Here is a 16,432-nt window from a genome sequence, read left to right on the forward strand (position 1 = left end):
TAATTAGTACCTGTTGATGTCTCTATCTCTAGAGATATCTGTGATATCTCAACCTCACAGGCTAACAGAATTCTGTAATACCAGTATCATCAAAAAGATAATATTTGGTGCATTTGGATCAGTTCCTGATGGATTGGGAGAGCTGCATCTATTCTTTCCTGGCCCCTTGGGCCTTGTTCAAGCTGAATGGGAAGGATGCTAGAGGCTCAAGGGAGCGCTCTGCAATCTCCAGATATGGTCTTTCTTCTCAAAGTGATGATCAGAATGGAGGTTGTACTGGATGAAGCTAAGACTGAGTGGGGATGGAAGAACATGCAAGAGGGAGAGAAGACACAAGTTCTGCTTTATACAGCTGGTGTCATGACATCTAGTGTCATGACATCTGACTTCCTTTTGCTTATCTGTACCCTGAAGTCAATGGCAGGTCATCAATCACTATGGCAGGTTGATCTTTGCCTATTACCCACATGGATTAGCATAAGAGCTTCAGGGAAGGAGGAAGAGATGGCTAAGTTCCGGCTCCATGAGCCACTAAGCACCAGTTCTGGGCTCAAAAGTCATTTCTATAGGGAGACAGCTCACTCACCAGCCACGAGAAGAATCCTGCGGACTTGTCCTGGCTAGAGATCTGCCCCTCGTACGGCCCGAAGATATGACCTTTGGGGATCACCTCATTCATGCAGCGCACGTCGTTCTCCCCACTGGGCTCTTTCACCACCTCTATGCCAGGCGGGATGGTCAGTGCTGCCCGGTCAGGGATGCCAACAGGCACTGGCGTGTCAGAGACGAACACAGGGGGACCGTGGTTGGGGCACTCATCCACAAAGTACTCCTGGCAGGACTCGCAGACTGTGGGAGGGAGGGGAGCAGGGGTTAGGGCAGGTAGATATGACACCCACTCTGGCTCATACAACACGTGGTGTTGAGGTCAGCTCACCTCACCTTCCCATTCTATCCCCAGCTCAGCCAAGGCAGGTAGAGCTGTAATCCCCGTCACCACATAGACTTGCCACTTGTTTCATCACATGCCTCTCAGCAACTGCTCTGCCCCAGCTCAAACCTGTCCATCCCAAACCTGTGTGCTCTAACAGGAAAATGTCTCTCTCTCTCCTCAGGCAAGCACCAATAGTGAATGCTGATTTACCATTGATGGCTCCATGTACAGTGAAACCCACTCACTGTCTGCAAAGTCAGAGCAGGGAGACTTGCTGATCACACACCAGAGGGGAAGGAAAACCAATGTCCCTGAAGAGAAATACCCTCATGCTATGTCCTTCATCCTGCTTTGGAGATAGGAGATGGCATTCCTAATCAAATGTGTTTTCTTCAGGGAGCAGGCACATCTATCCCTGGCTTTTTCCTTTCCTGCTTCCTACTCCAAGACAACAGGCTGCCAATTAGGGAAGCCTGAACTCTATACAAACAGAGGTACTACTGTTTTCTCACTAACAGTACACTTACACCAGAAATCCACTTGCTGGAAACTCTTGGTCATGATCAAATCCCGTTTCCCTTTCAGTTTCTTGGGCTCCACATCCATGGACTGTGGATCGGGCCTTCCAGAGCTGAGGAGAAAAACAACAGAAAGACAACTTTAACCTACTAAAACCCGGGAAACCAAACAGAGAAACAGAAAAATGAGTCCATGGGGGCTGAGCAACTCAGTCATCATACCTGCACCAGAGAAATGATTCGAATTGTAACCCAAGCTGGCAAAAGACAGTATTTAAGATGCCTTATGACTAAAGCCTACAGAAGTTTGTGGCTTCAGTTAGAACATCTGCATGCATAACATGCAGCTGGCCTGCCCACCCACTTGATAATATACAGGAGAGATTCCCACCAGCAGAAAGGCTGCTTCGCTCTACTAAAGCCCCAGAACGTGTTGGCCAAAGGCAAGGCATGGCTCTCCACACAAGCCAGCACCACAAGGCTGGATGTGAACTAGAGCATGCAGCAGACATGTGCCTAGCACATGAGGGGGTGACCATTCCTGCCATACACCTCAAGGGAGATCTCACTTGTGAGAGTTTTAACAACTTTGTGAGGTTCAAGTATACCCCAAGGGGAAGAAGAAGAAAAAGGGGAGAGTGCATTTGACTAAAACTCAGCTGCTTACCAAGGCTGTCCATACTCCTGGTCCTGGTGCGGAGAGCAGGCCTCTGTTTTTATTGTCACCATTTCTCCTAAGGAAGCCTGGGTCTGGTTCAAACAGTCCTTCAAGTTTTCACTCATGTTCTGAAAAAAAGGAAGGAAGGGAGGAGAAAAGTGAGTGGCCAGGAAATCACGACCTTCCCCCTTCAGATGAGGATCCAACCAGCAGACCTCCCCACAGCAATAAGGACAGCCATCAGGACAATGCCAAGGCATCTTCACACACGCATAGGTGTAAACTCCTTCCTGCCGTGAGAAGGAAGCAGCAGTTCAGTTGCAGGTCAGGTGAAGAATGTGAAACACCGCGGAGCAACCTGAGGCACAGGGAATGCAAAGTATGCTCTACAGAAAATGTTACACATGGAATTTAAGACTTATGGATAGGTTGTGTTACTGAAATACCGAGCATGATTATTTCAGAGCAAGTCTTTGCAGCCCGACTGCCAAGAAAGAGGAATGCAAATGGCAGTGTGAACCAGGCCCTGTCTACAAATCTAACATATGCCAGTCCTCTTTTGTGAACAGAGCAAGTTATCACATCTGAAGATGGAGATTTCTATGTGCTCTGGACATCTCTGACAGACAGGTAGCCTACCACAGCCTTCCCATCCCTTGCAGTGAATAAAGGTGAGTGATCACCATTACCCTTGTAGAACACAGGCTGCTTTTCCCTTAGCTCTCTGCACGAGCCAGGAAACTCTAAGGCAGAAAGCTTCAAACTGCTAACCTCCCACACTTCTTGCTACAGGGTGCTGCTGAAGAGAAAATATTGATGCAGAAAGTGATAATAATTCAGAATTAGTTTAGCTAAGATTTTTTTGCAGGGCCAGTACAAATCAAAGCATCATATCTCGAGACAAGGAATAAGGCTGAGTGAGAGCTGCTTGTCTCTTCATTCCATTCATCTTAAGATCTCCTCCAAACCACATAAACTGGCTGTTCTGAAGCCTGATACCAAACTGAACAGCTTTGCAGCTGCTCCCCAGAAGTCCCCATGACCCCTTTTTTCCCCTTTTGCTGCAGCAGGAGAGAAAGGAGAGGCTGCAGCAGCTGAGCTGCCAACTCCTGTCAAGAAAGCCAGTGGAAGTCATTATGACTTGACTCTGGATACTTTTAAAAGTTATGTTAATGGGCCACAAGTCTTTGAAGACAGGAATTCTCTTATGCTGCACATGCTTGTGAAGGACTGAGCACCGTAGAAATCTGGTCTGCACTTGAACACTGTTTACAAGAAGAAGGAAGTCTACTCCCAGCCTTTGCAGCCCTTCTTTGTGCTAGGGGAATAAATGATTAATTTTTCCAGCTCGACTTCTCACATGCCAACCTGCAGGCTGAAAGACCTTTATCACATGTGTATCAAGGAAGCACCAGTTAACATTCATACAGCATTCTGAAAGCAACGCCTCAAGGAAAGTGCAAGCAGATAGATGCAAACATGCACACTTTTAAGAGTCCATGTTATGTGACGTCCAACACAAGATATGTTTTCTTTTCGAATTACTATACGCAGTCAGAAGAAAAGTGGTGGGGCTGCCTCAGCATTTCAGCAGAGTGAGCCCCTAATCTGCACTCTCCAGAGCAAGAATAAAGCCTTTTGGTCCTGTCTCTACTAGAGGCTACTGGCTTTCCTCTAGGAGAATCAACAGTCTTCCTGAGAAATCTGCAGAAAAGCAGCTCAGGAGGAAAAAAGCAGCAGCTGCATGTATGTGTGTGGGGTGCTGCTTAAAGAACAAAAAGAAATGGATGCTGCCCCATAGCTGGTAGCTCTGGGGCCTGTGCTGGCAAAGGAGAGGCGGATGCTGGCAGTGGTGCAGACAATCTGCAGAGAATGCTGTCGGAATAAAAGTTTGGAGGACAGGGCATCTGGAACTTAAATGCCCACAAAGCCCAAGGCTCTTTAGTAGGAAGAGCTGCAGACATATGTCCCTGTGAACAGACAATGGCTTCCTCTTCCTCGAGGGATTCCTGCTTTATGAAGCAAGAGGGATGCCAGGACTGTGCAGGCTGACCTCCTGTGCAGCACAGGCTGGGGCACTTCCTGGAGTCAATTCCAGGTTCCCATCCCACTGTACAGCATAGTTCCCAGCCCTTCATCCTTATGGTCCTCCCTGAAGTCACTACAACTTATCAGCCACATTCCTGACAGCCGTGTTCCTGCACAGGCTGAAGCAGTGCCTTGCGCTGAGACACCACTCTCCCTGCTCAAGATTTACACTTTTGTGTCCAAGTCGCACATTTACTTTCTAACCATGCCCAGCTGGAATTTTATGTCTGACAAAACACCTCACTGCTCTAAGGGTCCTTGATCCTGCAAAGCTGCCAGGTGGCCATCCCTGCTCCCCACTTTTCTGGGTATCCCGCTGGTTCAGCTAGCCTGCTGTTTTCTTACCCAGTAAACGTAACATCCCAAGCCTGTTGTTAGCTTGTTTGTTTTCATCATTTGTGATTCTTTCAGACTTTGTGTTGACCACAAAGATCATAAAAATTAACTTCCTGCTGTTCTCCAGGACACTGATAAACTTGTTGATTAACACTGAGTCAAAAAAATGAATCCCAGCAGACACTGATAGAGATGCATCCAGACAAGCACGGTTCTCTTCTTGTTGCCACCTTGCAACCTTTCATTTGGCCATGTTTTCACTCACCAAGTGTAACATGTTGGATCATTCTAGCTGCTTATTCCAACAACCTGTGCTACAATTTCTATGCACTGAAGGCTTAAGGCATACCAACATGTTTACCTCTATTGAACAAAGCCACAGCAATGTCACCAAAAATCACACTATGTTTGAAAATACCTATTTTCCAAAAATCTGTACAGATGGATCATTACAATTGATGTCCCCTTTAACCAAACCAAATCCCTACCATTAATACATAGTTTTACAGGTGCCTCACCACAACAACAGGAAGCCTACATCAGATAGAAGGTAACCTAATATCCCAGTTTGGCCAGAGTAAACTTGTTATTAGCTTACTTATTTATGACTTCACCGCTAGCACAGAACATTTTTTTTTTTTTTAAGTCTAACTCATTATGAACATATTTTTAAAAATGTGTTTAGTATTTACGGCCCACAGAGAACTAACTGCTCAGACAGCACTTTAACATCCCTTAATTCAGGCTAGCCAAAACAGCTAAGTTAAAAATGTTCTTCTTTAGTAGCTGTTTAGTTATTTCCCAAGCTACTGTTACAACAGAGAGCATTGCACTGCTGCTGTAACTGGCTGAGTTAATTGGATGATAATACCAGTCCTCGAGGGAAGAAATATTCCCCATTTCTCCAGTTCCAGGTGCCTGTAGATGACCCTGCACTTAGGACTCTTCTAGTTTCAGATGCATGTAAAGCCGTTGTTAATTTCTCTTAATTTTACTGCCCACTGTTTCTTCTTGCTTGCCATTTTCCACACCTGCAAGATTCTAAGTCACACTCCACACATTTCACATCCTTCCTTCACTTCATTATTTTTATACCTAAAGATGAAGATCCTCTGGAGATTTCAGATAACAGAGAAGCAGCATGTAAGCACAAGCAGGGCTGGCTGCTTTAGTTAGCTGCCAAAGGCATTCCCAGGATACACACATCCCTGCGGCCACCAAGACAGTCCTCCTGAGGCCAGCGTGCACACAGCCTATTGCAATCTCCCAGTAGCACGTTAGGTAGGTCAGTCCTTAGCTCAGAGGGATGCTGTGAAGATCCAGGTGTTCTTTGCACACAGCAGCTCCTCTGGACAAGAAAGGCAGTCATGGTAGGAGGCACAACATCCCTCAGGGAGACCCAGGACACCAACACAGCTGCTGCACAGTGTCTCCCATTCTCATTACAAAGTAGGCAAGAACCTATAACATTATTACAGAACACCCCTAAAGATCTCCTGTGGCATTATCATCTCCCCAACAACAAAGGAAACAGAAAACACCAGAATATCTGAGATGTTAAATGCGTGAAAAATAAGAAAAAAAAATCCAAATGGGTTCTGGCATGAACAAACCTGTGAATTCCTGCCCTCAAGAATGCCGCCTTTATCACTGCCCCTCTTGCAGTTATTAGTTAACAGCCACAGACTCTTATCTGCCTGGATCAGGCTCCAAAACAGAGCTTTAATTTTACATTTTACTGGCATGTTTCCCAGATTTGGACATTCTTGTATGTGAAATAGCCATATAGGAATCCATCCCCTCCTCACTATTCAGCTCATTCCTTCTATTTCTTACTGCTGGCCTTCTAGAGGTCATTGCCTCTTCTTTTAACATCTTGCACAGCTTGTATAGTATTTTAAAGCGCAGGCCCGTGCATTAAGATGGACTTTAATTCATACTCTTTTTCTCCAGTTGCATATTATTACCAGAAATAGTAATCCAGAACACTCAGCTCCTGACGAGTGAAGGCAGGGAATGAAGCACCGCATTCAGGGCTGAGATGCCCCCCAGCAGCTACCAACGACCTTGGGAGACTGTTTTCCTCAAGATGTACACACTTACCAAGGTCCTTGGCCATGCCAACCATTACAGGCCACTTAATGAAGTATCAGCTGGCCACACAGCCCATAGCACAGCCAACACAGACCTCAAGAGACCCCACTGAGTAAGACTGAGAAGCAAACTGTTCTGAAGAGGACCCTCCACAGCAAGCCTGACCCCGCACTATCATGCCTTGGCTTAATACCCCTCTGCCAAAGTATGATGCTCCTATGGGTGAAGCTGCCCTGTGGCACGGCAGAGCAGTGCCCCAACATATCCTAACATAGTAATACACTGGTGGCCTGCCTCCTGCAAGGCCATCTGGTGAGCACTGGGCTCTTTCCTGACAGCTGCAAAGCAGGGCTGAATGCAGCCTCCTGCGGTGGGATGCAAGCTAGGGCACTCACACATTCAAACTTCACCAATACAAATTACAGGGCACAGGTGACTCCGGATTTGAGCAGTGTGGCCTACAAACAGGACATGGCTTAATTGCTGCCAATTACACCACTATAGTCAGTAGCCATGAATTCAGCAAAAGCATAAGACATTTTCATTCAGTTTTAAATTGTCAAAACACTGAGTAAGATCAGGACTACAATATAACTGGAAGTACCACCAATTTTGTTAGAGTTTTCTGAAGAAGTTTTGAGAACATCCTTTAAAATCACAGGACTTGAATCTGTTTTACAGCAGGGAGTGAGTTGTGAAGTTTCAATGACCAGCTCAAGACCAGTAACTGTGATAACAGCAATTGGGTGCTGTGACATTGACTTCCCAGTGCCATTCCCACTGTAGGAAGCCAGGAGGCATGGAAATTCCGCATCTCCTACTTTCATTTCAAGTAGACGCAAGACATTTTCTTACTCTTGCCTTTCTGTGGTTTATTGACAAAACACACCATCAAAACCTATCACCATCTACCTCAGAGAGACCTACTTTAGAGGAGGAAGGCAGAAAAGATCTTCTGAACTAATCCCTGAATTAGTCTAAATTAGTTTGTCTTATTGAAATCATGGTGACTTCTAGTCAAGGTGAAAAACACACTGCTGAATTTACAGGATTTGACATCAAACTCTATATTCCAGCCAGCCCAGAGCATTTGCCCTTTGCTGACCCAAGAGTGTGAAGCATTATGGATTAACAGAAGGTTCTGCAAACTGGATGATTTGGTGCAACTTCTATATGTCAAGTGTTGAGTAAGAATATATCTGCACAGCAGGATGCTGATAAAGTGAAGTTCCCATGCAAACCAAGCCTCTGAAACAGTGCAGAGTGCTGTGGAGCAAAGACAGCTGCTCACTGTAACTGGAAGAACTTGCAAGAGACTTGTGGTTTTTAAAAGATATAGAAAACTATTCTCTTAAACTGGAAACTTCTCATCTTTGGTATTTGGATCTCAGAACCGATCTCCCAGATTTGTAGTTTAAGGGCAGAAGAGAGAATTAGGTCAACCTGACTGATCCCTTGCAAATCACATGTGATTTGCGGAATCAAACTCTCTAACCCACGTAAGGTTGTAAGAGCAGATACGTTTTTATTTCAGCGCTGCGCCACATGCTGGGAACAAGGGGGATCGCTCCTCCTAGCTTGCACACCAGAAAGTGGGATCTTGATACATTTATAAGCCAAGGCCATACATATTCAGCAGTATTTCCCAAGACCTATTGACATATTCATTACTTACTGTCCCTCCCCCTGGTGCATGCGCAGTAGCTTCCTCTGGTGGCCATCGGACAAAGGCTTGATGTCTTCCTCCTCACCTGGTAGTCATCCCTGGATGAAGTCAGTAGTCTTCCTTGCCATGTCCCTTCAACCTTTGTCCCAGTTTTGAGCTCTTCTCCCACCCTGCGTGCCTCTGCAATTTCTTATCCTGTTTGTTCCCCTTTCCATTGTTCTCTCATTGGCCCCATTCTGCTGACTTGAGAAGGCTTCCTTTTGGGAATGTGTTTGGGCTAGCAAAAGTTAAACTAAGCAATTCCTTCTGAGTTAGCAAAAGTTAAACTAATCAGTGCTATTTGCAAATTTCTTTTGAGTTTGCAAAACCAAGCGGTGTTATGGACCCCTTACATCTTGTATTCTTCAGTTTACTATCTTACATGTCCTTACCTTTAGCCTATAAAGCCTATACAAAAATCTCTGAGGCTAGCAAGAAAGGGGAAGAGGAGCCAAGAGAATTTCATTTCAATTGCTAATTGCTGTCACTGACAAGTTATGCATGAATCTCTTCAGTTTTGGGCACCAGTCAGCAGTTATTTTAAAGTGCCCTGCAACCTTGTGGAACTGACTGAAGCACTGAGCATAACGAGAGGCTGCCTTAAGCAAAGGGAAAGAATTACTTTTGGAGTTAATGGCTGTAAGAAACCTCACCATCTTTGGTCAGGATTGCCAGTTGCACTTGTTTGCCTTTGGCTTCCTCAACAAAAATACACACCTACATACACGAAGTTAAACAGGAAGAAAAATCCAGTACTAAAACAAGATGCCTTTCCACCAGCATTTTTCTCCCCAAGGGCAGAACAAGAACTCCATCAAGTGACAGTCAAAAGTGTTGCTCCTTAAGGCACTACTCAAAGGTGTTCAGATGGCAACAGTGATGTTGAACAAAAACATACAGAACTGAGCCCTGGATATATCTCCCCTCAGTACCTTTGCAGCTTTCCAGCACAGTTGATCTTCTGTGTCACTGTTCCAATTTGCCCTACATTATTTTAAGATGCTGGCATCAGAAAGCCACACTGATGTAAGGCTGAATCTGAAATAAACATGAAGACTGCAGACATAAAACTTTCTCCTTGACCCTACTCATTATTACATCCCTGCCAGCATGTCCACACTCACTGCAGTCTTTTTCTGCTAGAACCTGGTACAGAAAGCTTCAGAGAGCTGCCTGTCCATTCTGACCCCTATGTCTTGTAAGTGACAGTTTCACAGATTATGCTCAGGTCACCCTCTCCAAGTTCATAAAACCATTCTCATACAGAAAAATGGAGTTAGCTCAGCAGGTCCACCTACCAAAACAAATAGCATAGCTGTTCTGTTCCCATAAATAGTTCCAGATCACCAAACACATTTCAGCTACACATTTCACCAATGGTGAGTCACACTTTCTTCTACATCACGGAATAGGTGTCAAACAGAACTGGCTTTTCTCTTGTCCTCACTTGAAGGGAAGGGTCATCAAGCCTACTTCTTTAAAAATGCAGGCACTGCATATCGTATTGCAAAGACTTTTCTGTAATGATCAAACTCTAGCTTAAAATAGCTCAATTATATGCTCCCCTCATCTAACAGGGCAATGCCAGAGACTTGATCGTTCAGAGGTGAAAAACTACTTTGTACACTCATCTTAATCCACTGCTGATTTATTTATGCACTAATACTGTCCTTTAGCTCAGAGCATCCTTCACCCTCCTCACTGTTTATACCACCACTTCAGTTTACGTATTGGATGCCGACTCCCTATCAGTCACTACCTTTAGCTCCTAAGCCACTTGTATTTCACTGGTTTACTCCAACATTAGATATTGATTGAGTTCTCATGCACTGAATTAACTTAGATTTGATATAAGTATATCACATCTACATAACTTTCTTTAAATCAACAGTAAGCTTCACAAAGAACAAAATACTGTTTGAGAAATATAAGACACTTTCCATAACAATGAGTGTCAAGCACTAATCACTCCACGTTTACCCAGGTCTGATGCCATGCCACCCAAGCCATCATTTCCTTGCCCATCTGCACAGCCATTTTCAGGACTGTCCCACCAAACCACCCTTCCAGCCTCTTGGACTTTCTGCAATATGTGAAGAGAGATGAAAAATGAACATCAACAAGCTCCAGATACTCTCTCATTAATCTAATGCTTTTTTTGCTTCAGAGGAACATGCTCAGATGATCTTCTACTATTCTCACTGGTGGAAAGATGGAAAGTCTGAAGCGAGGCCACAGCTCTATGCTGGGAGAGGGAACAGACCCTTACAAGAGGTCCATCAACATTCCACAAGGCACGCAGAAGAAAACTAAGCCACCCTGCCAGGCCCTGCCAGCCTGGGGCCCCGCTGCAGGCCAGCCCCTCCAGCCAGCCTCTGCCCTACATGGGCCGGCCACGCTGGTGCTTCAATACATTTAACACTGGTGGAGGTAAAAAAAGGGAAAGGGAAGGGAAGGTGTGGGGGTGGGCAGGAAGCAAACCCCAGACACTGCTTTCTAAATAGCAGATGTGGCTATTCTGGCTAGCATACTTCCACTTTAATTTCTAACCCACAGAGATGGGAAATGATTCATGAAAAATCAACAGGATAAAATTAGCTGGAAGGCAGAGAGATAATTTGTGCAACCCAACCGTCACGGACTGAAGTGCCAGCAGTACCAGCGCTGCCCGGCATTTCAGCCTCCGGTGCCCTTCAGTGACTGGCATCAGGCCAGCAATCAGCCTCACATACATTTCCTTAGAGTCTAAATTATCCCCTCCGTAGAGCTGTGCACCTCACAATCACACAGACTTTCACTCAACACTTCTAGAGAAGCTCAAGGGTTTAATTTTTCCTCTGCTACCTGCGGTACTCTGTCTTCTTCTCCTACTGGTGAATGTTTTATGGTGATGGATGGGACAGAAGGGCAGCACAGAAAGGCTTGCACACACGTGGCTAAGCAATGCACGAAATTCAAACCGCCCAAGTCCAAAAGTTCAGCGTGCCTCACCAGAGTGCCCTTTCCCTGCACAAAGCCAGAAACAGACACAGCAGCGACTCCAAGAACAGTTCTGTCTTCATACACATTACTGATTTTTGAGAAACTACTCCTAAATTTTGTCACAGGAAAGCACAAACCACAATTCCATCCTTGATATGGCCATGTGACATTGGTTTTTTTGAGCAGCTGGCATTGCCTACAGAACACACCCTCAGTTCATTGCCCTGAAGGCAGGTGAGACACCCTCAGCCCTCCATCAGGCCCCAGGGCTTCCAGGGTGGCCCCTTCCCAGCATCCCAACTCGAGGCTTCAGGAACCAAGTATCAAAGCCTCGGCAGCAGAGCATATTGACCCCTCCATGCAAGTGGTCCTGATGCAACATCAACACAAAAAACTTGGTATCGTTTGTCCAGTTGGTGCCTGTTCATTTCTGTTGAATGACATTACACAATAGCTCCTCTGTGTCTCTCACTGGAGTTTCAAACCACCTGAGCTACAGGACACAGCAAGTGGTTCCTTTCTTCCAATAGGTTCTACCTTCCTCCTCCTATACCCCCAAGTTATGTGTGTGAAAAACAAGAAAGTAGGAGTAAATCTGGTCCTAACTGGTCCTAAAATTCCAACAAACTAGCTCACCCCTTGGAAAGCACTAAGGAACACAGCAGGGAGAATGAGAACAAACCACTGTTCTACAAAGGCAGGGAAAGCAAAAGCAAGAGCCATATTTATTTCTTCTCATTTGTACCCTCTTGCAGACTATTAGGGAGATAAGATCTTGCAGCACAACAGACATTATTCAGGGCTGGTAAATCTGTCTGCAGGTTAGGGGCTCATATTACAGGGCTTGGACGAGCACTGGCCGAGCATGGGTCACCCCGACCCCTTTCCTTGGTGCAGGCAGCAATCCAGATACTCCCAGTGTCAGATCTGCCAAGAAATCAGATATCCGTGTGCTGAATTCACCACCACCATCACTTGATCCGCACATTCCCTTCCATACAGAGAGGGGTGTTCAGACCCCACATATCCTAATGCAGCAAAAAACTTTCCAGCAGCAACCAAGCACCTCTGGTCCATCCCTTCAACACCCCCTCATCAAGTGCGTCTTCGGCATAAAGGTGTTGGGTTGCACAGAAACAGCTAATCTTTACACTGTGGGCATTTGTAAAACGCTAGTTTAGTGGAAGCACACAAGAACTCATTCAGTTCCAGGCCAAGAAGAAAAGCGAGCACACTGCAGTGACTTCGTGCATGCAAGTCAGGGAGACTACAAAAATTCACTGACTATCCCAAGAGAGATCAAGGGCAACATTTCAACACCTGACTGCAGAATGAGACTTGGTTAAAGAGAAACAGAACTGACAGCTAAGTCCATCAGACCTGAGGAGCACGTTAGCCTCTGATTTAGTTGGTGCTAGCTCTCAACACATCTAGGAGATGCATGCAGTAAGCGGATCCACCTTTATGGAGGTGCTGTCATTGCAATGGCAATGCAGTGCTGGCTGGCAAGGTTCTGCAAGGTTCTGTTGCACCCATCACCCAGTCCTACTCTACTCGGCTCAGAGGATATTTGTTGAGGAACAGAGCAACTTATCCATATGCTGTACATATGAAACTTTTCTGTTCAATCATAAAGGGAATTAAAAAAAATAATAAAATCAGTAACTAAGAAGTTTCTATTCTTCAGAAGCTGATTGATTTTGTTATGGGCTCAGAAAATGCAAAAACAAACACTGCATGCCTAGACAAGTACACAACAACTCAAGAATGTATTTTACTATTCACAAAAGTTTGTCATCAGTACTGATTTTCCCTTCAGACAGTTTCCAAGTGTTTTCATTAATTTCCACTGAATGGATGAAAAGACTGGACTCTGCAAACTGTGGCATGTTTAACATCTGCTTTAGTCTCCCCAAACAATAAGTCTCCAGTTTAAGGAAAACAGCAGATCACATGAAGTACTCTCTAGCAGTTCTGGAAGGAAAAAACACAGGAACAAAAACCTACCAAAGACCCTGAAGTACAGTGATAGGGGGATGCCAACGGTTATCTGAATGAAAGGTGTCAAGAGCATTGTGCTAGGAGGGAAAAGGTAGCCCCAAGCAAAATCAGGATGCTTTTCAGGGATGATGGCACATACAAGCCATCTGCTCAGCTTTTTAGCTGTAGGACTGCATTTAAATCCACTCAACTTATTACTATATAGTTTATACAACACATTTTCAAAATAAAGCTTTATTGTACTGAGAGGGAAAGCACTGGACAACATTTCAAGCCTGGAAATAGCTGATGTCCCTGACTAATGCCAGCTCCAATTACTGGCCTTCAACGTGATACATATTAAAACAGAGGTCACTGGGTGCCAGCACACACTGCATGCCCACAGCACTCCAACTCGCACTCATGAAGATTGGGCAGGGCTCACCTGGGACCTGCATGCACATGTGCTCCTGGAGCAAGGTAGGATGCTGCTGGCAGTGTAGAGGAGCTCAGCCTTGTCACAGATGCTTATTTTTGTCCCTCCACTGGTGAACCCTTCCCGCAGCACCATGGGACCTGTTTCTGACAGAGGCACCAAAATTTGGTAATCCTTTCTCCATCAGCCTCAGCCCAAGACATCTATGTCTTTTCTAAAATCGATCCTCCATACTAACATTGCACCAGCCTTTATTCCTTCACCAGTAACTGCAATTATCATGCAAGTTCCTAAAATGTATTTCTCAGGGGTAATGCAAAATCACAAAACAACTACCAATGCGTGAGACGTGATGAGCTTTGTCCATTAACAAACTAGATTTTCAGTGCAACTGACAGATGTAAAACTACCTTGGCTGAAAAGCCAAAGCCTAAGGAGGAGAGAAGGAAGGGGCAGAAAAATGAAACTGTTTGTCAGTGTGCTCAAACAGGATGACTTCGCTTATAACATCCTTCTGATGGGCCCCTTATTGATGGCTGTTTGTGACTGAGGGATTGTGCTGAAATGCGGCTCTGCAGTATGCATTACCGATCCCTCTCTGGAGGCTGCCAGTTCCTGCAGATTACAGCTTAAACCTTAAATTATAGGTAGAATGTTTTTACCTTCTGACTGCAGAGAAGCTGTTCTGGGCATGAAAGGTTGAAGCACTTCCTCCCTGTGCTATGGACAGAGGAGCCCTTTGAACAACAGCTCCTAGGGATGTGGGCTTTCCCTCTCACAAGCACAGCATTGACCAGGAAATATAATGGCAAAGGCTTAAAAGCCATCTGACTTTGTGAAATACTGCAGAAGTCAGAGAAATGACAGGAGGGACTCCTCAAGAAGCCCCAGGCCTCACTCAGCAGTGGCACGTGCTGCTCCTTGTGGCCCCTTGCCACCTGTGTAGCCCTGCCTCACCACAGCGCTGGGGCCAGAGGGACTCGTGCTCTGAGAGCTCCATGATGCAGTAAGGACACACATCTGGCCTACCCAGGTGTGGGCCGAAAAGAAGCCAGTTGCCTCCATATCCCTTAGAATGCCAGATTTTGGCTATCTTATGAAAACCTGTTTTTCGTAGATCACAGATACACATTCTCAAGGCTAAGGAAGCGTCAGAAATATCCACCAGCCCTCACACCACAGGGAACAAGTCACTGCCTCTCCGTTATTCAGCCTTGAATCCCCCAGGCCAAACTCTAGCAGCCTCCCTCTTCATTCTAGATGTCAGTGTTATTACTTGGTTATCAACCAAAAACCCCAATCATTTTGTCTTTGGAACAACATTTAGTTTCTTCATGCAAACCTTCACACCAATGCCAACACCACACCAGCAACAGACACTTCAAAGATGCAGTTCTGATGCCACGAACTGGAGGCATGTTCCAGTGGCCAAGGAAGAGCAAGTTATTCCTACCAGCAACTGGCAAAGCTCACAATGAGAAGGAATTCCCCATAAGCTGGCTTATTAAAGTGCTATGCTTTGCACTTGGTGTGCCAGGTTGAACTCCAGCATCTCCTGCTGCTACCTCAAATCCCCTGCCTGTGAGACCAGCCAGCCCCAGCCTGCTTGGCCAGCACAGCCCATCTGCAGCAGGATGGGCTGCCTTGATGCAGCATCTCTGATTGATTGCAGCATTCCCTGCAAGGAGCAGACACACACCATCCCAGAACTTCCTCTCCGATTACAATCTGTACTCAAAAATAAGAATGCGCTGCCCGCATCAGGGATGCACTTCCATTGTCGGTTTTATACACAATGCATCAGAAAGCTTAAATAGTCATTTCCCTTTCCACTTTCATTGCTTATAGAACTTGCCATTGCACAAGGGGAAATTTAGGGGTTTGAAACTTGGACCAGGTGGCCTCACTGGGAACTGAATCCCAGTGGCAGCACACAGGGGCTGCTCAGCACACAGCGCCTGGAGCTATGCCTTGCTACCTACAGCATAGAAAGCAATGCCCAAACTGGCCTGCCTGCTCTGTATTTCCTGGTGCTAGAGAAAGACATTAATTGTGGGGAAGAGGAAGCAGTGCCAAGCCAACAGCTTTGCCCACGGGCACCAGCAAGGCTGTGTGTACACAGCTGGGGATCTGCAAGGGGGAGCAGAGCTAGAATCCCCTCTGGGACACGCAGTGAATGGAGACATGGATTTCCTTGTGGCTCCAAACATTGGGTGCTTTTGGAATGTTTGTGGAGAAGCCAAAAACACGTATCAACTGAAAAAGAGAGGAAGCAGCGCTTGAAACATTGGCACGGCTCAGACCAGGTGAAGTTTTTCATGCGACTAAATACACTAGTTGAGGCGAGCAGCACTATGACAACTTTTCCACTTCCCACCGCGCAGGATCCAGGCAAAGAGACGCAGCGTTAAAGGCAGGGCAGACAGATTTTCCACAAACGCTGAACGCAGCAAGGGTGCGTGGCGAGTTGACCGCAAGCAGATCTCCCGCGCCCGACGTAAACGAGCGGGGCTGGAAACGGTCCTCCAACTTCCAGCCCTGCCCCGCGCCGTGAAGAAGTTCCAGCCCCACCCGCGGGGCGCTCCGCCCGACCCAGCCGGGCCCCGGCTCCCGCGCCCCCGGGGAGAGCCCCGCGCCGCCCCGCCCCCGCCGTCCATTGGCCGCGGGCTCCGTCACTCGCGGGCCCCGCTGCCCACCGCGC

General features: G+C 46.2%; 1 protein-coding gene across 3 annotated transcripts in view; it reads right to left on the minus strand.

Moving 5' to 3' along the window:
* The window catches only part of PRDM11 (PR/SET domain 11), a 42,741-nt gene extending 28,937 nt beyond the window's left edge, over window positions 1-13,804 (minus strand). For 2 of the 3 annotated variants that reach the window (XM_042829650.1, XM_042829648.1), the window contains exons 1-4: window positions 13,741-13,804; window positions 2,120-2,238; window positions 1,462-1,565; window positions 587-849 (exon numbers count right to left, since the gene is read on the minus strand). In XM_042829650.1, the coding sequence (XP_042685584.1) occupies window positions 587-849; window positions 1,462-1,565; window positions 2,120-2,235 (483 nt within the window). In that variant the 5' untranslated portion in view covers window positions 2,236-2,238; window positions 13,741-13,804. The remainder of the gene's footprint in view (window positions 1-586; window positions 850-1,461; window positions 1,566-2,119; window positions 2,239-13,740) is intronic. The other variant, XM_042829652.1, reaches the window with a different exon arrangement.
* Window positions 13,805-16,432: the final 2,628 nt, after the last annotated feature.

The sequence above is a fragment of the Centrocercus urophasianus genome, unplaced genomic scaffold (assembly GCF_019232065.1).
Source record: "Centrocercus urophasianus isolate 14NV4802_14NV808 unplaced genomic scaffold, USGS_Curo_1.0 seq_318, whole genome shotgun sequence".
NCBI classification, from domain to species: domain Eukaryota; kingdom Metazoa; phylum Chordata; class Aves; order Galliformes; family Phasianidae; genus Centrocercus; species Centrocercus urophasianus.